The sequence below is a fragment of the Ciconia boyciana genome, chromosome 1, assembly GCF_034638445.1.
Source record: "Ciconia boyciana chromosome 1, ASM3463844v1, whole genome shotgun sequence".
NCBI classification, from domain to species: domain Eukaryota; kingdom Metazoa; phylum Chordata; class Aves; order Ciconiiformes; family Ciconiidae; genus Ciconia; species Ciconia boyciana.
The window spans coordinates 212,326,857-212,352,780 of NC_132934.1; the positions used below are offsets into that span (position 1 = coordinate 212,326,857).

General features: G+C 39.4%; 1 protein-coding gene across 8 annotated transcripts in view; it reads right to left on the reverse strand.

Annotated features, from left to right (window-relative positions):
• DLG2 (discs large MAGUK scaffold protein 2) overlaps window positions 1-25,924 on the reverse strand; it is a 1,049,275-nt gene that overhangs the window by 82,381 nt on the left and 940,970 nt on the right. For all 8 annotated transcript variants that reach the window (XM_072850809.1, XM_072850805.1, XM_072850803.1 and 5 more), the window contains one exon: window positions 15,864-15,978. In XM_072850809.1, coding sequence (XP_072706910.1) covers window positions 15,864-15,978 — 115 coding nt within the window. The remainder of the gene's footprint in view (window positions 1-15,863; window positions 15,979-25,924) is intronic.

Here is a 25,924-nt window from a genome sequence, read left to right on the forward strand (position 1 = left end):
TGATGAAAGTGAACAGTGGATGTCATTTACCTCGACCTTAACAAGACTTCTGTTTCTTGTATCTTGAAATATTCTTGTATCCAAGCTAGGGCATTATGGTCTGGATGGGTAGACAACTAGTTGGGTAAAAGACTGGCCAGATACCAGCCTCAGAGGGTTGTGATTAATGAGTTGTACTCTACCTGGAGGACAGTATGAAGAAGAGTTATCACAGGGGTCTATCCTGGGGTCTGTACCCTTCATGTATAACCTCTTTATCAATGACCTGGAGGAGGCGAGATGTGAACTCTCATCAAATGAGCAGACAGCACTGCACTGGGTCCAGCTGATATACTTGAGAGCAGGGCTGACATCCAGAGTGACCAAGGCAGGCTGGTGGATGGGGCCAACAGGAACCTTGTGAAATTCAAGAAGGACAAGTGCAAAGTCCTGCACCTGGAACAGACTAACCTCCTTATTGTCATGGGTCAGGGACTGACACCCTGGGGAGCAGCTCTGCAGGCCCTGGGAGTCCTGGAGCATGGAAAGCTAGGCATGAGCCAGCCATGGGCCCTGGCAGCAAAGTTGCAGGAGGGTTATTGCTTGTGCCTGATCCTACTGCCCTGATCCCAGGGCATCATGGGAATGGACTGGTAGAGAAGGAAAACAAACTCCAGCTCTCTAAATCTAAGACTATTGATCTAACCATAGGACTATCCATTATTATATGTCTGTAGTGGTGACTATGTGGAAATGTTCCGGGCAGGTTTAACAGTCTACCATCCTTTAATATACAGGGACTATCCACAAGAATGTTTATTCCTCACTGTGGGAAGCCACCTCCTTGTTCCATGTCCATTTTGGGAACTTGTGCTCCAGGAGGCATTTAACCCTTGTGTAATGGGAATAGGAGCCATTTCCACCCCAGGAGTCAAGGTATTCCCATCAGGGACCTAGAAGGGAATAGAAACAGGAAATACATCCTTCTAACATTACTTTATCTTGCTTGTAGGAGAAGCAGGATGACTGAGGCCATCATAAGTATTCAATTATTGTAATTTTAAGCTGCAAATGCACTGGAGTCAAACGGTAAATGCTCTTCCTCCATTAAAGCATGAGGTACAATTCCATAGGCTTTCAGGAAATGTAAAGAACAGCCCCCTTCTACAGAGCATGATTGCTCAGCAACCCAAAACTATAAACATCTAATTTTTTATTTTACCAAGCACAATTACCAATTAATCAGCCGTTAGGGAAGTCTATGTCAAACAAAATATTGGCAGAGGAAACTTTAGCCTGCCTAGTAGATGGCTGCTTTTATCAGTGAAAAATGCTAAGAAATCAGAAAATAAATTCTAAAATTAGTTAATCAGCTCAAAGTTTCAATTATTCTTGTAATTGGGGATGATTAGATTATTCTGTACACACACAGGGAAAAAATAATTCACAGAAATACAGAATCTTTAAGTCCCAGACTATGATGACTATTTAAAAAGTATTTATATTTTCATACAAACATTCCTCACCAGGTCTAATTAGACTATATTACTTCTGTTGGTACTTCATTCTCCCAAGAATAGTCTGCATAGATGATTTTTAAAATGAACTTTACCCCATAAAGTCCTATTATCATGTACACAGGGTGAGCAGAGGTAAAGCACATCAAGAAAAACCTATCCAGTGCTTGACTTCACAAGATTGTAATGCTTCTGGTATAAATATCACTGAGAGAGAATCTTACTGAAGTATTTGACCTAAATGCCAGTAAGTCTACTTTCTAGCAGTACTCAAAGAGAGCACAAGTGTTGTTTTTGCCCACATCTCAGCACTCCTGAGCCTCTCTTGTGGGTATAGCCTTTTTGGTGTGCAATAAAGACACAATTAAAATAAATATTCCCTTTTTGCTGTCTGAAAAGACAAAGTCCTTGACTTAGAAGGCTATACCTCTAGATTAAGGGTGGAGGCAGATCAGATTCCAATAAGCTTGGACTGCTATCAGCTCATTTCCAGAACAGCTCTGCAGAGAAATAATAGCACTCCATAATCTATTGGCTAACTCCATAGCGTTTTACTTTTCTTTGTTCTGCCTCTCATAACAGAAATGGATGAAAGGCCAGATATGTGATATGCTTTCAAAGGAAAGGATATGGTGATGTGTTTTCCATGGAGTTTATTTGAGTCAACATGGCTTTTTCATGATTTGTGGTTCCAGTACCTTAATAATATGACAGAAGTTAGGGAGCGAGAGACTGGATTATCCTTTTCTTAAACCTGTTGGGGTTTTCTTATTTATGACACATCATAGCTACAACGAGAGCCTAGGTCATATTGACCTGAAACTTAAGCATTAGAAGTACTCTTCTGATCCCATTAGAAAAATTGTCTCTGGTGAGTCTCCTTTTCCACCTTGGCTGCAATAAAAAAAATCCAACCTCTTTTCACACATCTAATTCAGAAATTTCAGATAAAGTTTGACCTTAGACTCTTCAGAGTTCTGTGACTTAGAGAGTCTCAGATGATTTATTCAAAATCTATTTATCTCCAGTAACTGTAAGCAGGTGTCCTACAATGAACAAACAGCTCATCATAGTGCTTCAGCATCACTCCATATCTCTCTAACAATATAACTGTGTATTTTTAGGTCCTAAATCAATGCAGAACCTGAGCTCCTCAATTCCAGAATGATACCACTTATCTCCCTGGAGGAAGAGCTCAGATAGGATGGAAAATTCTTTGTGTTCTTCAAACAGGCAGAGCACTTCTAAATAGTAACTTGGACTAAAATTCTTGTTACTACTAAGGTTTTTGTCTGAATTATGATGGCATATGACTCCTTGATTCACACCACATTAACCATTAGTTATACTGACTGCAGATGGGTTTTACTGCTGTTTGTAGAAGACATAATTATTACTGAATGTTTAATAAACACATTTAGAATATTTCCCTTATTCCATATACTTATCTGTCTGCTCTTCCCAAATATAATAAAATCCCATTTCAAATTGATATTCCCTGCAGCTCTGGAATATATTTAGAACCCAAGGCAACTCGTAGAAAAACGAATACAAGTCTTTCATGTAATGCACTGGGGTACGTAGTGCATTTCCAGAGATGGAACACTAAAAAGTGCAAACACAGCAACTTAATACCTGTATAAAATTTCCTAAAAAAGCAGCATTGAAACCTGAGTATAATTGAAGTGTCCTTTCTTAACAATTCAAACCCCAACAAACCAAGTAGGGATTTTCCTTTCACTCATCTTAATGCAAATTAAGAGCTGCTGCACTGAACCAAGGAAATTATAGCAATTAAAAAGTTTAGGGAAAGGAAACTTTGACCCTTCTGCACACTGTCCACATTAAAAAGGAATATATTCTTATGTCTGTCCAGTGCCTGATGGCTTTGGCATGGCAATACAGAAAAAATAAAACTAAAGTAGCTTAAGAAGCACCTACCACACAACTCTTTCACACTCTATTAAGAGGAAAACAACCTCATCTTCTACAGGCTCTAAATTCAGCAATGGTCCTTGCATTCAGCTGGATAATTTTCAGGTCATTAATTCAGTCAAATTCGCTATTATTTCATACCTTCAGTGATAAAAATATCCTGTCTGTTGATTGTTATTTCTTTTACATTTTTTTCTTGCAGCCAAAACTGCTGCAATCCTCCTTAAAGGCAAAACTCTCTGGTGAATTTTATCCAAACTTTCAAAATTGTTTTGATATTCTTAAAGGAAGCCTATAAGCGACTACTGTTAACTGAATCACTGTCTACTACTTGTGCAGCAGACAGACAAAGGCAGATAAATCGATTACTGAGGACAAGAAATTTAAAAGAAATCCTTGCATTTCTAATGATGTTCTCTTTAACCATTTTCTGAATTTTAGCAGCAAACAACAATATAAATGAAATAAATTCTCGGGCATTTGCTGAATGAGATCAGATTTACGTAACAGAACTGTTATTTGCCACAAAACCAGCGAAACTCGCCTGGCTGCCAGGCTTCATTTGTGTTGTTCATGGGAGTTTAGAACCTGTGCTGAATGCCTGTGGTTACTGCACTTGCATCAGGAGATGTTGCGAGCTGTGGACTTCAAACTGACCCATCATCTTCTAGCAGTAACCACTAGATCTGGCTGAATAGTAAGCCCAACACAAATTAATATGAAGCGTGTAAGGGTCCACTTCTATTAATTCGTATTTTGTTTTTATTACTCATATTCGAATTAATTATTAAAATATAAGTAGATGATTAGATTTCCAGAGACTTAACAAGAAAATTCAGGCCCAGTTCAGTTTTGCTGAAAGATCTGCTGAAGTTCATGAGACTTTCAAGCTGAATCCCCATGCAAATATCAATGATGAAGGAAGAATTCTGACTTTTAGTCCTGGAACATCTCATGATTCTGACTTGAAACCAGGGTAAAGACTGATGAGTCTAATTGCACTTTAGTTGGGGCTAACTTTAGCCAGAATGAAACCCATGTGAATCAGATTTGAAGAAGTGCCATGGACTGAAACCATGCCATTCCTCATAACTCTGGTAGAGGCTTTAGGATCCTGGTTCTGACCATGCTAATGCCAGTGTAGCTCATCCTTTTTTCTGCAAAGAAGGGGAGGTGTGAAATCAGGCCCAGACACTAGAGTACTAAACAACAACAATATATAGTATTAAAATCTAAGTTATTTAATAATGTGATAAATCTGCTATTAAATTAAGTGGATGTCATAAAAATACATCTGTAATGTCGTATCCGAATGAGACACTGGGGTGGAATAACTCAGAGAGTAAATGTACTTTCCAGGGCATCTCACAGGACATTACATTCACAGCTTCTCCCTGCAGCAGAGCCTTCTTGTCGCAATAGCTCTCCGTGGATGTGGCAATGCTCTGACTGCCCGTGTAGAAAGGACAAAATCACTTTCAATGCTTATACTGATATACTGAAAGGGTGATTGCATTTTGAACCTGCAAACCACATTAGAAACATTGCTTCTACCATGTTTCCTGCAGTACTACTGAAAAGGGTTTTGATTCGGTTTAGTCTCAGTTAATCTGTTTTCAAGATGAGGTCACATAGATATCCGTTTCCTTGTACAGAAATACTTGAAGAAACAACGGACGTTTTTCAAATCTAAACTTTACTTCTTGTACAAGTTCAAGTTCAGCAATAGTTCAAGTATTCTCAGCAACACGGATCTTGACAGACGAACAAAATCTGCCTGGCTGGGTACAGAGGGGAACAGCCGAAAGGACTGAACTGTGGCTTTGTATCTTGAACCATCTGCAAGAAAGTGGCAAAATACTGCTTGATGGCCATTAGGCTGAGCTTCCATTATGTGATTGATAACCTATGATCCTTATCTGTAGAAATTGTCTTACAGTCTCTGCAGAAAGGAGTAATTACAACAGTCAGTCACTGCAACCTCTACCTGGAGTCTAAAATGTCTCAAGGACATCAAGAAGAGAAAGTGTGCCTGCAAAGATAGTGCTTTTTAAAAGGGAAAATTACAGACCTTTTTGGCTTCTAGAAAGAAAAGAATATTGATACTTCTTGGAAATGGAGAGGACATATCATTATCAGCATGCCAAGGTAAAAACTATTCCAACCTGGCATAACTAAAATATAAGTGGTTAGAAATATGAGGTTACCAAAAAATCTTTGTATTCCATCAAGCAACTGCTTCTGTCCTAGTTTTTCACAAAGCTTTCAGCTGCTGCCCACTGTGCCAGGACCCTTTTGAACAACTAGGAGGAAGATGTGGGAGCAGAAATAGCAACATGCTATTGCCTTCTCTGTAAGCAGTGGTTTATGTAGCAGTTGGTATTATGTGGTGCTAGCAGGTGTATTGATAATTATAGCAGCGCATTATATTGGGTGAAGGAATGGGGTTGCCTGCAAGGTCAACTGAAAAGCATAAGAAAAAGAAATGGAATTTATGGAAAGTGGGTGAATGTTTCATTATCTTAATTCTTATTTAGTGAGGAACATCTGGCAAACTCCACCAGACAGCTCTGTTTGTTAGTCTTCTTTTATTTTCTACATTTGTAGATAAGCAATTAGAGTAAATACTTGTAAGAAAAGCATGACCCACAATCAGAGTCTTCACAAGAGATGAAGTTGGAGACATTGCAGAATGTAGATGTACACACACACGCACACATATATATAAAGACACACACAGATATGCTAATCTCTGAAATATTTTTTTTTTACTCCATTTGCTCTGAATATGAGGCACATTCAGATAGGATCATATCCCACCTGCCTAGGCTGGTGTGCGAGAGGGACAGAGAGGGGGCAAGCAGTGCAAGACCCGCACTTGCACGTCAGCCTGCTGGGGCGGGTACCCCCACGCTGAGCTGGGTTCCCTTGGGCAGCAGCTTCCCCTGTCAACCAGCACCACACAACCACCACTCACAGCAAATTTAGCAAACTAGCCGCATCTAAACCAGGATCTATTCAACGTGATACCAGCGAGGCCTGGGAGGTCCCAGACTTTCTGCTGCAGGACTTTGTTCCCTGTTAACAAGAGTGGCGTGGCAGGGAATGACCAAATGGAGTTGCTGAGGAGCTTCCTATGAACCCCATGTCTGGTAAGCAGGTCCCTGCATCCTTCCCATGCTCACTGTAGTTAGTACAATCATTTCTATTTCTGCTGACAAATAAAAGGGTTAGCAAAGCCCACTGGCACTCCCTCAGTCTCATTGCTTAGCTTGGTTGGGGTCCCTTCTCATAGATGGATTTCCTTGTGGTGAGACAAAAGATCCTCCTCGTTTCTCTTTATTGGAAGGCACTCCAAATGGGAATCCCCACTGCTGTTTTCAGCAGGGTTATGTCCTGTTTCAACACTGTTCTCAGCTTTGTTCCAATGCAGCTAATTTGGAGATCCTGTTCTACAGGGTCTTTATAACTTTTCCACATAAGATTTCAGGTAGAAAACTCTTTAATAGGGGCCAAGCAGTCTTATCTCTTTCTCTCACATTGGTCACTGTGCTAAGAGCCTCTGCTAGCTTGCGCTGTGCCAATACACATATTTAGATTTCCCACTTTTGACTGTATTCCCACAAGCTTTTGTTTCAATGGGTTTTATTCTGTATGTTCATGATCTAACTTACTGTCTTGTACTTTTCCAGTTGAGAACTGCATGAACTGACGGTGTCCTATTATAGCTGTTGACATGGAAACATCATAAGAAACTGTTTGTTGGATAACTGCTTTTTTCACATAGAACAGACACAGCTTAAATGCATGTTTTGCTGACTCACTTTCAGCCATTTTAAGCCACAGACAGTTTATCTTCATTGTCACTTTTACCCCCCCTGCGCTGACGGATCACGTTCTGAGTCTCTGCTTAGAAATGAGGCTGTCTGAAACTCTGACTGTCTTGGTTATAGACATTTCAAACAAATCCTATTCCCACACGTGGCCAAATTCTTCATCATCATCTTCTGGCTTGGAAATTATTCTAGCTGACACTTTCCTGCTGCATGAGGCTCCGAACCAGAAAGCAGGCAGTCCCACTAGGGAACTGGAAAGCAGAATATATGTGCAATGAAAAGCTATTAAAGCATCTCTTAGGAAAAGAAAAGGTGTGCTGCTTCTTTAGAAGAGACATCACATGTCAAGCACATTACCTGTTCTGGGACATTATTTCAATAACTTATGAAACAGAACAATAAGAAAAATGGCCAGAAGTGTGTACTACTTACTCCTACTGAAGCTGCTAATAGAAAAGTTGTTTCAGCAGGCATTAATAATTCAGCACTGAGGACATGATTTCAGGTCTCAGCCGGTTATTTCATATCTAACAAGTTTTACAGATAATGTAAAGATAAGATGAATTAGACAAGAATGACTTTGATAAGGAGCTGCTTTATATTCTGTTTTATATTCTGAACTTTAGGCAGAGCTTGTTATCTGAGATTACTGTAGGCTGCGGTTTATTCATGCGGGGCTCAGTCCTTCAAGATGCTCAGTACCATGTGCATTAGCTCTTAATCTTGAACACAAAGTATTCAATGATTTGCAAAGCTACAACCAGGTAGAAATAAATCTGTTTTTGTCCCTTTTCAGCACAACTGGAGAATCATCCCTTGATAAAAGGTTTGCTGGGCTGTTGGTTCATGCTGCAGCTAATGATGCCTCAGACCGCGTCTCAGGAAGGAATCTGTTGGACTCATTTCATACCAGGTACCTAAGACTAGCAGATCTGATAAACATGAAGATGTGAAGGAGAGAGCTGGTGTCAGAAGCAGAGATGAGACTGTTTTGACTGATGTGTTTACATGTTCAGTTTTCACTCTCCATTAACTGCTTTTTCTTTGTCTGTGAAATATTATTAAAAATTGCAAACTAACCTCATTTTTCCTTAACTGTTCATTAGCACCAACACTTCAAAAAAGTATCAGATGAATAAGAAGTGTAGGAAACGTTAGGAAAAACTGTAGTAGCTTGTGAGGTGGCTAATAGTTTCAAATAACTATATATCAAATATATTGATTTTCACAGTCCTAGGGTATAGGTGAGATAGATTGTTGTATTTACAGCATCACATTTCAGGGTGGTTTTTTTAGCACCAAAATGCCATCAAGCTCTAAGCCTAAAGGCCTTTGAGTTGTGAATACTCGAAGACTAATAATTCTCACATCCATCTTTCAACTGAGTGGCAACACTGCTGTGTGTCTTAGTTAAGGCACTTCAGTTAAGGACCTATGAAAACTTCACGGGCATAAAGTGTGAAAAGCTCACAGCTTCCGCTGACATCAGTGAGAGGCCACCTCAAAAAAACCCAACCTCTCTCCAGATATACCCTGCTCTTCAATTTTTAGTTGAATTTTTAAATTTCTCATTTAGTCTGCACTTAGTGCAGCAGGATGAGGAACACAGTACTTTTTGTAAATGCCAAAAAAGTGATCCTCCAAGCACATAAACAGTCTGCGTTTCACAAGAAAACATTATATTTGCATTGCCAAAGACAAGAGTTGGTCTCATTTTCCTTCTTCATTTTACAGATAAACACAGGTTCTGTGAGCCAGATACTTTTGCTCTAAACATGAATTTCAAAATAATACTGGATTTATTGCCCATTGTATTAGGTGATTCTTGTCTTCCAGCATAACCGTCATCCTTCTCTGTTCCTCAGCATCTCTGATAATAAAGACCTGAGTGAATAGTTATTCAACTATACTGGTTCAGCTCCTGAACATCCACCTGGGGAAAGGTCTTTCAAGCACACAGAGTGACTCTCCTTGCTTTGAAAAATAAAGATTTGCACTATTTCCTTGGTTCTGAATCTGAGCAGCTCTCACTCTGAGAATACTGGTGCCAGCAGGATCTGGAGAAGACTCTGTATTCAGAAAAAGAACAGCTAAAAAGTAGTAATTGCATATTCAGAAACTCATACTTAACCAGGACATGTGAAATGAGTAACGTCCCAAGCAAGTTTCAATTTTCCAGTCTGAAATGGCATTTCAAGTACAACAGCCCATTGCACGAGTGTAGTTATGTGCATACCTATCTGACCATTTCCAAACATGTCTGCTAAATGCTGTCACAAAACCCAGCTTTCTATTATGCCATCTAGCACAGATTTTCTGAATGCATGTTTCCATTCTGTACTATAATTTGGACCAATTCAATTGACTAAGAATAACCCAAGGTAAATGAACAAACTGTACTAAAATTCCACTTTCCTCCACTTACTGTTCAGTAAAGAGAATTCCGATAGTTTCTGTCATGCCATTAAAGTACAGGCACGGCTATGTAAGCTCTAACTATTTCCCCATCAAAATCAAACAACAATGCCTAGGTGCCAAACTCACCCACATTCAGTGTCTGGAAATCTAGATTGACCTACAGTGCTCTGAAGCTGAAAGAAATGTACGGTGTGATGCCGTAGCTGGAATCATAAACTCATCCAGCTTGATGACCATGCACTGAACACATGTGTATCCTCAATAGCTCTCAATAGAGCTAACGAAAGTGGCAAATGAATTTAGAAGGAAACCTGGGGAATAAGAATATGGGGAACAAACCAGCCTGTTTAAACACACTGTCTGTGTTTCAAAGCTATGTTGCAGTGTCTTACTGAAACACACAGCAGAAGCATTCACAGACAACAGCCATGAGCGCCTGATGTTACAGCTTCTTCAAGAGATGTATATGCACACTCTGTGTGTGTGAGAGAGAGAGAGAGAGAAGGAGAAAGACATTCAGTGTGGGTGGGATTCAGGTCACACAACTTTAAGTGTCTCTAATATAGATGTTTACATCTCAGCTAATCACCTGAGGCTCCTTCCACTCAACTGTGAGAAACAAGACATTTTTAGGGCATGATTCGCCAGAGCAATTTTAGATGTCTACTTCTGGATGAGATGAATTGTACTCTGAAGGTGCCAAGTGCACTCCACTGACTCAAGAGAGATACTAGGCAACTAGCTTAAGTGAAGATGTTCTCAATGTATATGTGGATATAGCATATATTTAACATTAACATATATCTATTTGGATTTTCTTTATATATATATTTATATATATATTTATAAAAATATATATATATATAAATTCTCTCTCCTTGCAATGAGTATTTAGGTATGACGATTTCATACCTCTCTCTCTGGTTCCCTCAGTGCCTCCCTCTGAAAAGCCCTCATGAAATTATATCTTTATCACATTTCTCCTTCCAGATCTACATCGTAGAGCTTTCCCTCACCCAGTCTGATGTTATCACGTGTTCAGATTTCACTACCAGAATGTCTCCAAGAATTGCATTTCTCATGCGGATTTCAGACTGCATCGCAACCTGCTGTGCAGCTCTCCCAGGAGAATTTTGCCCACGGAGCCTTCACCTGATGCTCACTGGCCTATGGAGGTTTGGTGACTATAACAGATATTACATAAAAGCAGCCCCAGATACCAGATTCAGTCTTCACAGACTGCCTCAGCCAAACTTCAACTATAAATTAACAAAGGTCCTGAGTGAGAATTTTTGTGATTTGTTGAAAATCAAAGTCTCTCTAAGTGATATGGCATCATGCTGATTTCTAAGAAGTTCAGGAAATGTGTATAAAGGTGTCTAACATCTAATGGAGAATTCATTGTGCAGGAAATTGGATTAACAACCCAAAGGACCTCAACCTTGACTTCCTTTCAGCTGCTGCTAAGTAGCTATGGCAAATCTTCAGATTCTTTTCCTCATGGCTCAATAAAAAATGAACCAGAACGCCCTCATTTTTAACATATAATGCTTTGTGTTTGTACAGCACGTACCTATCAAAGCTGTGAAATGCTTAGCACTAATTTCAGCTAGAAGAAGACAAAAATGTAGTGGACTAAGAGGCACCTATTTGCACTGTGCACAGTTTTTATAATTAGTGCAGCGTACGCTGGAACAAAAAGATTGATCCTCAACTTCCTGATCTTATTGGGAAGAGGCTCTGCCCTTGGTTACACTTCCCATTGTAGTGTTCTCCCCTGGACAGTTGGTGGAGAGGCAGCTGCAGAACCACTTCTTCTGCTGAAATTACAGCTGGATCCAGCCCTGTCCCAGCTCTGATTTCCATACCCACCTTTACATCCAACTGTACAATTCACATTGCGCTGATATATTTAAAAGTAGGGCTGAAGTTGAAATATCTGCATTTCAGTAAGCTCAACCAGTCCCTTTATACAGGGCAACAAGTAGCCATGATTAGGTGGAATGATGTTTGGTCACCAATGGTATTGAACAGATTTTAAACCGTGAAGTGGCAATGAAAGGGTTGGGGTGCATGTGAAGCTTTTGAATTGTTTCTGCAGTGATACACCTCCATGGCACCTGTCTGTGGCTTTGGACAATTGGAATTTTTAATTGTAGATATTATTTCAGAAGCTGTCTGGTTTGAATAAAGATTTTAAAGTGCTGTGACTGTTTATTCTAAGTTTATCTAATTTTAATCTGTAAACCAACAACAGACTGTAAGAAGGTAATTCTTGGATACCAGGTGATTCCTGAAAACCTTTTCTTTGTATATCTAGTAGCAATTACTGAAGTATCTACTTCTGCCATCAGAAATCTATCACAAGTACTTTAAGCTCAGGAGGAATCTAGTTAATCAACAGGAAAAACCCTTCATCATGGTTAAGCTCTCAGTTTCTTCCAAAGCTTGGCAATTTTATACTAAAGTTTCAATGGCTGCTTGCATTCACCAAAATTTTAAAGGACTGTACTTCTCTGATGTGTAACTCTTCAAAAGGCTGTCATGTTCCATAGCCTGTGGGTTAAATAACATGATCTGGCATTTCCTAAGAGTATCAATAGTAACCACATGTAGCCTGAAAAATTTGACTATGGATCTGGACCTAGAAGGACAAAGCAAAGCACGTATCTATTTCAAGACAACCAAGTATATAAACTTACCAGAGCAGATTTTAAAACCTTGAGCCACAAAGACAAAAAGGAAGATATGATTTTGTATAAGAAACACTAAAAAACCCCCTATGTATGTATATAGCACAGCATTTAGCTGGTGATGGGTTTGTTTACTTTCCTCATTAATCATGAGCTGATGGCTGAATTCCAATGAATTAAAAAGGATAATAGCAGAATTTTTTTTAGCCTCTCATTTCAGTTATTGAATTCAAATTAAGTTCACTCACCTTCACCAACAAATAAATTATAAATAATAAAATTTACTATGTTTCATATCTATTCTCTCACTTTCTTCTTTTCTTTCTGTATTTATTTTCCTCAACAAAGATATTCAGTATCAAAGAGGATGTGGCCTCCCAAAAGAGTTAACAGCATTTCCTACTGCTCCGTCCTCCCCTGAAGTCCCATTCTTTGCCTTTAGTGTTGTGGACTTTCTGAAAATATCCCAAACAGAGATCTAGGGTCTGTGATACAAAAGGAACAGGTAGTAGTGAAAAAAATTTTCAGGAAATTCCTGGGAAATATTCCAGGAGGCATCAGAAAGACAAACTGGGATAAAGAAAGAAAGAAAATAATAAAAATCAGAAACATCAGAGTATGCACAGATAAAAGATCATGTCAAACAGCTACACAATTTCTTCTGAACAAATAATTCTTGATTGCTTTCCTGTGGTTGTATACACTGCTTAAGTGTGACTTTTAATTGCTTTCAGCCAACTACACCTAGTCCTACATCCCCATATTATCCTATCCCCATATTAAATTTTACCTCACTTCATTTAATATAACTTCTTTTATATATCTCAATTAAAAATGCCATGCTATTTTAGTAGGGGCTGGTTGGGGAAATCACAGACTGTAAGGTAAAGAAGAAAACCCTGCATTCAATGAACCCTGCATCCACTGGCAAATCTGTTTACAGAGCTTTGCTTTTTCTCACCCTCTTTTCTGTTGGCTTTTCTATGAGCAGATAATGACACTTATTTTCAATTATTACAACCTATATGAACCTTAATTTATTTATTTGCACTGCCTAGAACATAGTTATTTACTTTGATTAAGCTCTCTGGCTAAAAAATAACTATGCTTGTACTCAGTGAAGGACAGCAAAATCACTACATCCCAAAGAAAGGCAAACAGCAAACTTGAATCATAAACTTGGCATTACAGCTACAGATTTGCAGCATATGGTAATTTGCCTCTAGTTCTCTTGCACATGCTGACCAAAATAATCCATTGAAACAGAAATGTCCTGAGTTGTAAGAATACAAAAAAAAAAAAAAGCTAAATCCAAGACTTTTTACATGAGTCCCTTGCTGTAAAGAGTTTATCCATAAAGTGAAAATTTCAGTCTCTGAAAGCACATTTCTGAGCCCACGTTCATTTTTTCCTTAGTGTCTAACGTAGACATAAGCTACCTTTGTAATTAGTGTATATGATTTGAACTAACAGTGCCTAGCACAATGCTGCAGGCTCTGCTGCACTACAAACACATTATAATAATAGGTAAAATACAGAGCCTCTCAAACAGACTTCTCAGAGTTGGACACAGCCAATTGTGTGGGTTTGACTGCAAAAAATTAATGCTAACAAAAGTGACTGAAGCTTTTGAGGTTTTCTGCTTGAAAGGTTTGGGGCATTTTTTGGAATGACTCTGGAATAAGAGAACAGTTTTTGCATTTATGGTTTGGGAAGTGATATTTAGATATGCAGCTAAGACATCAAAGATTCCTGCAGTGAAGCACCAGGGCATATCAGCTTAGTGAGACAGACCACATCCAGAATTCATGAACTAGGAGAAAACCAGGCTCATCGGTGCATGCAGAGCAATACCATATAGAAGAACTAGGCTAGTCCAGATGCAGCACAGATATATTAGCTTGGCTCAGTGTGCAAGCTAAATAAGCCTCAGTTCTCAGCAGGGCTTACCAGGTCGATGCTGATACAGGGGTAATTGAGCTTTGCTGCAGCTCAAACCAGTAAGTTGTTCAGGACCCTGTGTTAGCCCTTTGTGTGTACACCTGAATTGACTTGCGGTTACTGGCTTGGACTTCTTGCACCATTGTTCCCCATATTTTGGGTTCCTGGCTTACCTCAAGCAAAGTAAGCTTGGATATATCCCTACGTGTACAATGACTGTAGCTTTTCATAAAATGCAAATTCAGGGAGCTGACCAAAGCTCTTGACAACAAAGTCACTCTGTGTTTGGTCTGGAAAAAACCTACTGCAGGTAGAATAGCTCCAGAAGTAAACACAAAGCCGGAGAGGTCAGAGAAGGTTAGAGATGCATCGAAAACCATGACACTTCTAATCTGACCTTGCCCAACAGCAAGATCACTGGTAACAGTGATCCATATCCTTTCAGTCCTTGCTCTTTCTGGCAGCAGTACCAATCAGGGCTTCATGTGGTTGCTGCCCACTAGAATAAGACATGCATGCTAACATTTAAGTTTTCCCTTCCTTCTCTGCTACCTTATCCCTTCATGCTGAGGGCATAATGACAAAATGTAGAATTTAGCCTTAATTGGATCTCTGCAATGTTATCACCTGAATTAGCTCCCCCATGAATAATTATCACCGCCTGGAGGCTGACAAATTGCTTCCCTCTACTTCATGATTGTCAGGAATTTCAAATTATATGCTGAGCATGGGGGGAAAAAAATGAAAATGAAAAGCCTAGAGAAGCATAATTATTAAGATTATTAAAATATTTGGCACAGAGTCCCATAGTCTCCCCAAGTCCCAAAAGGCGTGAGTGACAGGAAGAACTTTGCTAGGGGCAATTGGGCAACACCCAGTCTTTCACCCAGCAATGGCTATGGCAATAGACTTGCACAGTCAAAGCAAAACTATAACCACTGCTACCGCCTGGCTCACAGTTAGGCAGTTCCTACGTTATTGACTACCCCATTTAAGCTATATACATCAGCTTCTTCAGCATCTCATCTGCATATTTGATCTTGCTAGGTAGATGGTAAATTCTTTGTAGTGTAGACTGATCGAAGGGTAAACATATGCAAGAGGATAGCAGCAGATTGTCATGCATTTAGAATAGCATACAATAGTCCTTGCTTTGTAAGAACAAGGTCTTGGGAAAAAAGTGCTCTTTATGAGAACAACGATTCCATGTCTGGGCAAGACCTCACACAGAAACGCAATGCGTCACTACACCACAATATCCATCTCAGATATCGAAAGAGCTGACAACTGGTAAGAAATCTTCATCTCATAAAACCAAATCACTATAAAAGTATAGTGCTCTTTGAAAATGGCTTGAAACAATCGGATTAAGCAATAGGGCTTTATCCAATTTTCACATTAATGATGCTGTGCTTGTAAGATTGATGCATTTCTCAGTTCAATTCAATGCAGTTCCTGAAACTTCTTTCCCACCTTGCTGAATCCACAACACATAGACAAGGTAGCTGCCAACACATTCCCAGGAGAAAGCTCTCCCTGCTTACCTGACATACAGTGACCTCTTCTGATTAGTCCTCAGGGAGCCGGACCCAGAACTCATGCTGTGATTCATCATCTGCTCACGCAGGTCATGGATTTTTGCCTCAAACCGAGCGTACTCTAAGGAGATAAAGAAACAGAGAATAAAGATATTTTCGTTTTCTTGACCTATATAATCATTAGGGCTGCTAAATGCAAATTAATATTAAATTAATGAGTGTAAGGCATGTCCTGAAAATTGAGGTCTAATAGAATCTCTCGTTAATATATTACCTTAGGTAAATATATGCCCTCTTTATTGTGGTACCTGAACATTTCAGCACTGACTATGTGAAAAGTCAAATAGCTAGACCCTCTCTCCTGCAGTTTCAGGAAAGGAAAGGAGGTTTAAAGTGTGTTACCAAATATCTTTCAGTCTGCCAAAAGCATGTCAAAAGCAGTTTTCTGCTATATCATTCCTCCTTCCAAACAATGAGACACCTTGTTAGGGACTGGGATGATGCACTGAAGTTACTAATGAGTCAAGCATTTAGTGTAAAATCCCACTGAACTGAAGGAGATATATCAAAGTCTAATTATCGCTGATGCAGCTGTGAAATTGTTGTATGAGCAATAAGCCACCTTATTTACCCACCCACTGAGGAATGAGCTCTGTTTCTTTTAAATAGGTGGAGCCATAGCTCCGTCTTAGGGTGGGTGATCCCAGAAACTCCAGACCTGTTTAAGCTGCATAAGATTAGCACAGAACCACCTCTCACAGCTTGTTCTCTTCCATAGCTCTGCTGGTAGCTTTGTAAAATGTTGTGACCTGCCGACCAGCAACATGGGACCAGCGCTGGGGCAAGGATTCAACTAGAAGTATGTCATTTGGTGAGGCTCCTCTCTGAAAGGACACATCCCTCGTACAGCCTGCTCAACGGTCCCTCCTGCTGGCACGTTCCCCTTGCTCATTGTGTGACCTAATGGGCTGCATTTTGGTTTGCAAGAGGAAAAGTTGAAGTTTTGGACACAAGCTCTGATTCCTTGAAACCAACAACCTAAAGGCAATGCTCCAGCAACACAGAGAGTCATAATTCAACCTAAACCCAGGAAATCTACCAACGCAAGCTAGAAGACTAACTTGAGGGGGTGTACAAAATCCATTTCAGTGAGTCAGTGACACTTTGAAGAGTAAGATGTTGCAGACTGATGCCAGCAAAGAGAAGAAGATGTTCCCTGCACCTCAATGTTTTATTTCACTGCCTGCTTCAAAAGGAGGGCCTACATTTCCCCACAGGAAGTCTGGAGCAAAACTGAAACAGCACACAAGGTTTCCTCCCTTAAAGGATGGAGGTACATCCCACCAGATCACACCACCTCTCAGTTTAAGCAAATAAATCTTTACTGTGCATTTATAACCTATTGGTCTGCTCCCTGTTTGTTGCTGTTTGAGCTACATGAGAATGCTGCAAGGCAGCAATATTCCTATTTTCTCCTAGCAGAAATCTCAGCATTATTTTTGTTTGATCATTTGCTGTTCACACTGGCTCGGTTCCCAGACTGTCTAGATGCTTTGCAACAACAACTAATTAATTTTATTCAGTGCCCTTTAACTTTTCATTGGACAATAACATTTGACCTTTCCAAGATCCCACATTTTGCATAGACACTAGCTACCTTCAAGCTGGCTTAGCAGAGTAGTTTGATTTGGGCGTTCGTGTTTGGTTTTTTTCCCCCTTCTTCTTCTTACTTGATGCAATTTAACTCCCTTTCCATTGAGCTTCTTTGGCATTACCTACTGAGTTTGTTAAGTGACAGTGCCTACTTTCCCAATCAGCTGGGAACCACTGCTGGGGTATAAGACTCTTCAGTCTTCCCACACACCTATGACTTCACTGACTGCAGCTGAAATTCTGTATGTGAGGAGAAGAGACACTCCTACATGCAGACTGTATTTCAGATTTATTCTGTAGCTTGTTTCTTGCTCATTTCTTTCACGTAGAGTACATCTTTAAACTTCTCAGTGATTTAAAAGCCCAAATCCTCAGCGGCACTAAGACTCCTACAAACCTGTGTTGTTTTTTAAAGTGGAGTTTAGTTTTGAAGTGTTTATCCCAGTGTAGGATTTGTTTGCTCTGTGTGAGTCATATTTGTTCTATTCCCCCACTCTAGAATTTATTTAGTAAATAATCATCTTCCTGGCAAGGCTTTGTTTAATTTATATTTCATTATATCGAATTTAACATTTCTTCTTGGCAAATAGGAAAGGTGATCTTAAAAACAAAAAGCTTGTATTTCTCTTCCTCATCCAGTGTCAGTCCTCTGCATACAGACAGAATACTACAATTTTAAGGGTCATTACTAGGTCTCTTTCATGTGTGGTGGATACACTGAAGAAGACAGTAAACATACAGTGTAATTCAGCTTCTTTGATGTTTTACATCTGGGCAAGGCCAAAGATATGAATGATTTACATCAGAGCAGCTGTAATGGCAGCTTTGCCTTTAATAAGCAACCATATCCCAGGCAGACTCTGTATGTGAGGTGTGGGAGTAACTCCCCGATTTAGGCAGCGATCTGGAGAGTGAGAAGAGAGGATTGAAAATCTGAGTCTCTCTAGCACAGCATCCAGCTATTTGCAACTTGAACACCAGCTCATGAGATACTCAAGTGACTACAGCTTGGTCAGATGATGATATTATAGCTTGTGTTCTGACTTCAGAGCACACTTGTAGTTTAACTGCTTTTAACTGACTGTAAATGTATTCTGAATTTAATACTCTCTCTCTTTCTGGAAGACATTTTGAAATCACAACTCATCTTAAAATTTGTCTAATAAGTGTGTGATGGAAGTTCAGGGTTCAAGCTCCTGCTCCCTGCCTGACAGTAAAAAATACAGGAGTACTAATGATAGTTCTGTTACTTCATGTTCTTGAGATATTTTTTCCTTTGGATTGAAATACATAGATAATTTGAAAATAACCAAATTTATGGGCCTATATTTTCTCACAGTACCTTCTTCATATTTATGCATCAAAAAAATACTGAAATGTACACCTGTCCCTTCCTCCTGACAAATGCCTGGACCAACAATTGCCAGGCCATCAATACAGGTAGTATTTAACCCAGCTCAGATCAGCTTCTTTAATCTCAGTCCTCTTAGTTCTCCTACTGATGCCTAGATACTATAGTGACGGCTACATTTGAAATGTGAACAGAAAAAGAAGGAGTGATGTTCCATTTCTGCCATCAGAACTGCTACGGCAGTCCTGCCCACTGGGAAAAAGTCCTTTTTTCTTAACACTTCTTTATATATGGGGTCATTCCAGAGGAGCTGTTTCCTAATAGCTTTGCATTTGCTAGGTGCACATAAGTGTCAGTGCTAAAGTCCAGAAAACACTTCATGCTTCCTTCAAATTCAGCACTGAATCTAACTATCACAATTTCAAGGCTCCTACACAATTAAAAGGACACTGAGGTTGTGACATGCTGACAAGAAATACAGTTAAAGCTGATTCACTAATTTCATGCCCTTTAAAGAAAGGGAGAACAAAGAATATATTGCTGCTGGAGTGCATCATTAGCGAAATTTGCCAAATTTTACTTACCAAAATCCATCTGCAAAGGTCCTACCCATTGCCTGATTCACTAATGATCTAACAGACTAACTCTGGTAGCTTAAGAAACTGATAAAATTATGCATTAGATTAAAAGGGTGAATGGGTGAGCGAGCTGTAACCTATATTATTGCTGGGGTCAGACCAGATGATATAATGGTTTGTGCTGGTCTGTGGCTCTGGAAATGCTGTAAGAAACAGCGCAGATGAGACAGAGGGAGGTGTTTGTTCATACTCCACTTTAGAGCTGGCTCAGGGCTCACGGAAGTGTAGGTAGACCTGCATTTAGCTATCCCAAGGGTACAAATACAACTCGCTAGCCCTGGAGATGTGGAACTAGTGCTGTTGGGTGTGGGAGAGGAATTGCTGCTGCAAGGAATGGCCCAGCTGCAGGGACAGCAAGACCATTTTCAGGGCTCTGGCATTGACATGTTGGGCTCTGTGTGGGCTGCCAGCCCCAGCAGTGCTGTCCCAAGCAAGTGACCATTTTTCCAGGGACCTATTTTCTAAAGTTGGCTCTGCTCAACTCTCTGGGCAGTCAGGAGACAAAGAAGAGTCAGCTTGAATTGCTACAGTGTGAATTATCCTCAAGCCCAACCAAGGCCAAAACTGAGTGTATTTATCAAATACAGACACCAGTTTGAACAACTGACGTTTGTCTGCTTCACACAGGGATCGTTAGCCTGAATATGCGGACAGGGAGCTGGCGTTTTTCCTTCTACCTCATTCTAACAGCTTGCCAAGGTCTATATCAGGGACTCACACATATTCTAACTGAATATCAATGCAGTCATTTGCCTTTCCAAAGCACTTGTACATGTTGAAAGGACTGGATAGACCTTTGGGAGTAATCTTCAAACACCTTGAACCTTCTCCTTAGTTCATATACTGAGAAATCAAAGCAAGGTAAATGGCCAGCCCCATTAAAAAAACATCCAAAACCCCAAACCCTAACAGTAAGGCACTTAAACTGAAACTTCAAGTTTAGCTGGCCAGGATCAAAATTATGATCTACAAAATCCTGCCTAATCCACTTTGGCATCTGAGGGTATGCAGACACCAACATTTTTACTGGTGAAGTGATTTAGATACCTAAAATCCTGCCACCTCTTCTACAACTGTGCAGGTGGGTACCTACATAGTGGGGAGGAGTTGTTTTAACACACACACATCTCCCTTTTGAGTTTCCTATTGACTAGCTTTGATGGCCCATGATCTGACTCAGTATGCGAGCTGTTGTGAGTCACTCAACACTTAATCTTAAGAGATTACTCAACACTTAAGTCTCTCCACATGTTGTGCAGGAAAATGCCAGGAGTTTGTGAGATCCATGGTGGATGCCTAGACATTAGGAATAGTTGGGATCAGTGTTGCTGTGACTTAGGTCCTTTCATATATATGGGGCAAGGACTTTTTCAATTAAAATAAGCAGTGCATTGAAAGTTTAAGTACAAATTCTCCAAGTCCCTTCAGAAATGGCCTAAAAGGCTATGATACTTGAGCATACAAGAAAGCTCTTGGAAGTCTTAGATACATCTGAGAGACCAAAAATGAATGCAAGAAACCAAACCTCAAGAAATTTTTAGAAAATCATAATGAAAATAAAATAATTTCTAAATCTAAAAATAGCAAAGACAGAGATTTTATATCTGATGGTTTGATGCTACTTTTTGGTCATATAAATAAAGCATAGCTATGATAAATTAATAAATATGCTGCAGCTCTTCTATGAGAAAAAGTTGCAGAATTTTACTGTTACTGTTCTTTTTTTTTATTACTGTTATTTTTCACTTTTATTATAAAGATTATAGCTTTGATTAAATTTAGAGAACATGAGAACAAAAAAGTCCCGATCCTACAAATAAAGTATAGTTAAGCAACTGAAATGCTGATGTGTTATACAACAGTGAAAATAATAGTTCAGCATCACAGTCCAAGTCTTTATTAGTTTGAACTCTTTTAATGCTGGCATCTTTAGAGAGAGAGCAATCCTTTCTGTCAGCAGGTATCAAAATTTGCTTTCCTGTGTAATTCAGGATCATCACTGTTTACTTCTCGATGATAACGGATTTCCTAATTGCTGCTTTTGTGCTTCTAAAATAATGCATCTCTAATCCACTTCTGCAAATGGTGAAGCAGTGATGGCTATAATGCAAGTGGGAGGTTGCAAAAGGCAGCGTATATCTCTTGGACTCTGTGGGGGGGGTGGAAGGAAAGTAAAACTCGAACTGTTCAATTTTAACAGACTACACTGCTTAAAAAACCAAACCAAAACAAAAAACTAGGAAGGCATTAGTTAGACAGAATTTTATAACCTCAAAAAGGGCATGTCGAAAAACTTTAGACACTATAATAAAGGAATAGCTGCCAGACCAGCTTCTCCATCAGTATCAATTTGGCATAATTTCAGTGGATCCAGGCCAGCTTGAACCTTCTGAGATTTTCTTCTGTTCTGTTTATGGGAACACAAATTCTATGCCACTACAGCAAGTCATGAACTTACTGCCTTGGACATCTGAGATAGCAATGTGGAAGATACTATTATTATGGTAACATTATTTATGCTATTTATGTAAATCTTTTTTTTTTTTTTTTTCGCCTCTACCTCCTCTTAGCAGATGTCTTGGCTGAATTGTTTAAGATTTAAAATAATAGAAGAATGCTTTTCTTCCTACAGTGAGTATTTCCCATTTCTGCCCTTTGCCCACAGTGCTGTCCAGTCACCACTGTTTTACACATGGAGGTGAGAGGAAGGTGAGCAGACCAGCATCAAGACGTCAGAGGACTGGGTCTGATTCTTGCTTTTCCACAGATTTGCAGTGTGAACCTGGGTGAGTCACAAAGTCCTGGCACCTACGGCAGAGATATGGGTGCTAGATTAACATTGTGTCTTTGGCTATGCCTACCAGATGCCTAGCATCCCACAGCTCTGTAAGCCTTTGAAACTACTGTAATACACATAAAAAGTGAAAGAGTGTGCAAAAAGATGTGAACTGCTAATACTTTTGGTATTTTATGTCTTCTGTTTATGATTTTTTTTTTGTTTCAATTTTTGCTAAAAGTACCCTGACTGCTGTTTTTAGATGATTAGGAGGTCAATTCTATAGCTGTCTCATGTTGCAAGCAATTACACAGTAGGTTAATGATGGTGAAAAATCTTTGGGAGCTGTGGTAATTTCTGAAGAAACAAACAAGCAAGCATACTATGGTTAGGTACAGTTCACCGTACCTTTGCTTCTTATATCTTCCTCTGCCACATCTGGTGTTGGCCACTGCCAGGGACAAAGTTCTGGACAAGGCTGGCTTTGGATCTCACATTGTATGGCAAATGCTATGCTTTTAATAAGTCCAAAAGATAAATTAGATTTAACATCAAATAAATTCATCACTTGACAGGAAAAAATGCACACAATTCTGATGCCATCAATAGGCAATGCAATAGTGTGCATTATTTATTGGAGAAAGTGTTGCTCAAAAGGCATCGCTCCACTGAGCAATGGAACAAGTTATGCTGCTACTTCTTATCAGTCATATAACTCCCCTGAGCTCACTCAAAGGAAATGAAAAACACAGATTTCAATACTGGGGAAGGGAAGATACATTTACATTTTATTAGCTTTTATTAGTTTGAATATATCTGCTTTTTTTATTGGAATATTTTCAACACACCTTTTTCAGGAACCTTTCAAAAATAATGACACAGGCATATTTACTGATTTTAGTCATTGCTTTGGCCTTTAAAACTTCAGCACAGTAGGGCCATTAATGTCTTTTTCTTTGATATTGGTTGGTTGTCTTCCTTTACCAATATACAGGTATTTACACTTGAGCCTGTCTTCTAATTAAAGTTTCACCCTGTATATTTGTTCTGTAGCTGGCCTCATTGCCTAAACATCACTACTAACTTTATTCTCCTTTGCTTTATTACTGAAGATAATGCTTCTTCCATCTGTTGCACCATTAGATACAGCCCTTATATTGTGTTAGTTGTGAATATAAATACACCTGAAAAGATATCTTCCTCCCACGATATGTTCAGGAGACTAATATCATGCTCTATTCTTAGTCACAGGGAATATAATTCCAATCCAAATTAGTCTCTGGAAGCTTTAGTTTCAGAGACTTCATGCCTCATAATGAAAGACATGTACTAAAATAAATCAAGCTATTAGTGAGTGACAAGGACTTTGTATCCCACTGAGATGTTATTCTACTTGTTCCCTTAAAGCCTATCCCTGGCTTATGAAGTGTCAGCCTGGACTTTCTCAGCTGGGAATTTCTTGCAGCTTCTTCCAACCATTGAGGAAAACTGCAAGGAACTCAATAGCTTTTAAAAACAAGATTTCAGGAACCTTTTTCCTGCACAGAATTTTACAGTATTCTCAAAAGTTTATCCCCCCCTTTATTTGAATTGATGCACCCCTGAAGTAAACAAGACTGTTTGTGGCACTTTTTCAAATTCCCCAAGGCTCACACCGAGCTAACATCTTGGACAATGTCGTGTGTAAGGAGGAGCAAGGCAAATAAAGAGCAGAGAGTCAGATCTGAAACAACCATACCACAACACATGGTCTGCCTTGGCAGCACAGTGTGAAATTTTGGAAAAGCTGGGCACATCACTTCACCCCAGGCATCCAACTTGCACAGCCACGCTTGCCCAGCAGAGCAGCATATGTCTCATTAACCTTGATAGCTTTGTAGGAGTTACTGTTTTGTACAGTGCAGAAATGTTTCAAGATATCTGGTGTTTTAGGCACAAAATGACTCTGTCAAGGTGAAAAAAAAGCTTCCCTGCATTGGAATCCTCTTTCTTCAACAAATATTTATGTGGGACATTGCAAAGAAACAAAACCTTCTTTCTATTAATAGCTAAGCTAATTAATTTAGCTATTTCGTCACTTCAGGCTAGTGGTGGAGGATCTTATTTTCAGACATTTATTCAATTTCCACAATTCCCCATCCAAAACCATTGTCCTGGGGCAATTGTAACTTATTATTTTTGCTTCGTTGCTTTTTCTTGCTTCTGCTTTTTACCAAGAGTAGTTCTATTTATTGGGAGCTGAGCATATTATACTGATTAGCCATATCTTCTTAATGATGAAGCTGGCTTAGCCTGCTTCCAGCTCTTAAAGACATGAATTGACATGAGGAAACAAAACAGAGTGCTGACCGCTTCTAGAGTATCTTAGGCATTGCAACACTGGGAAGCCATTTTGGTGGTCTTGACTAACCCCATATCGATATTGGGTAGATACTCCTCTTTTTCAGACTTTGATGGTAAATGAGTCCTACCTACCTCCAGCTGTTTATAAATTTCCTCCTTCCAAAAGTCTCCTGAGTGCCCCACCTACCAGCTACATGGCTCACGTGAGTTTTCCCAAACACGGTTCAATAACAATGACCTGGGTTAGCCTGTTTAATCTATTTATGCTAACCTGGCTGAGTCTGATGGGTGCAGACTGGGAAGCACTCAGGAGCAAAACTGCCTGCAAATGTGAAGAGGGCAGCATACAGTGATATGGAGCTGGGAGCAGATTGGGGCAGATGGCATCTTCCCCAGCACTGTTGTATGCAGAAGATGCCACCTTGTACTAAACCATGTTGGGAAAAGAAAGAGGGTACAATCCTACTTCATCATCTCCGCAATCAGTAACCACTTAATGTGACTAAGGAGACACATGACCTGCCTAGGAATTGTGCAAGAATCTTTTTGAAATAAAACTGGAAATGTAGACCAGTCTGACCTGCATGATTTTCAGACAAAAGTGGAAAAAAAGACACTGCTAAATCAGGGCTCAAAACTCCCAAGTGAACTTTTATAAAAACTTACATGAAAACTTTCAAGCTAAGACATCATATGCCAGTTTCGTACTTATACTCCATGAAATTCTGATATACTCAAGAGTGGGAAGAGATAAAAAAGGGGTTCCTAAAAGAGACTTGGGAAAAAAAGTTTCTTTCTGAAAATAGAGTGGTGGGGAAGCTAATGTGATTTTATTAATTTCATAAACCAGCATGAAAGATGTAGCCTAAAGTAAAAAAAACCCTCAAAACCACAACCCACAAATCACTTAAAAATTATAAGCTAAAGCAGAAAAGTAAATAGTAGCAAGAATACCAATACTACCTGATGTAATTATTCATATAACAGGATAGCCTTACAGACTAGCAAAAGCACAGAGATCAGAAGAACCATCAGTAATACAACCAGAATCTTGGCAAAAGTGTTATGAAAATAAACATGGGTTGAACTGTTTTGCTATTATGATTAATACCATTTGCTAACATTGAATAATGCCATTAATAAATGATTGCTCCCTGACTTCAAAATCTGCTAGGTAAAAACTATGTCCCCCTGTAACCTTCACTTTCCTATACTCAGCCGTACTGTTCTTCCAGACAAGGATATCTTCAGCCATCTCCTAAGGCTGTCTGGGACACACTATTGAATTAAAAAGAACTGAGCAAAG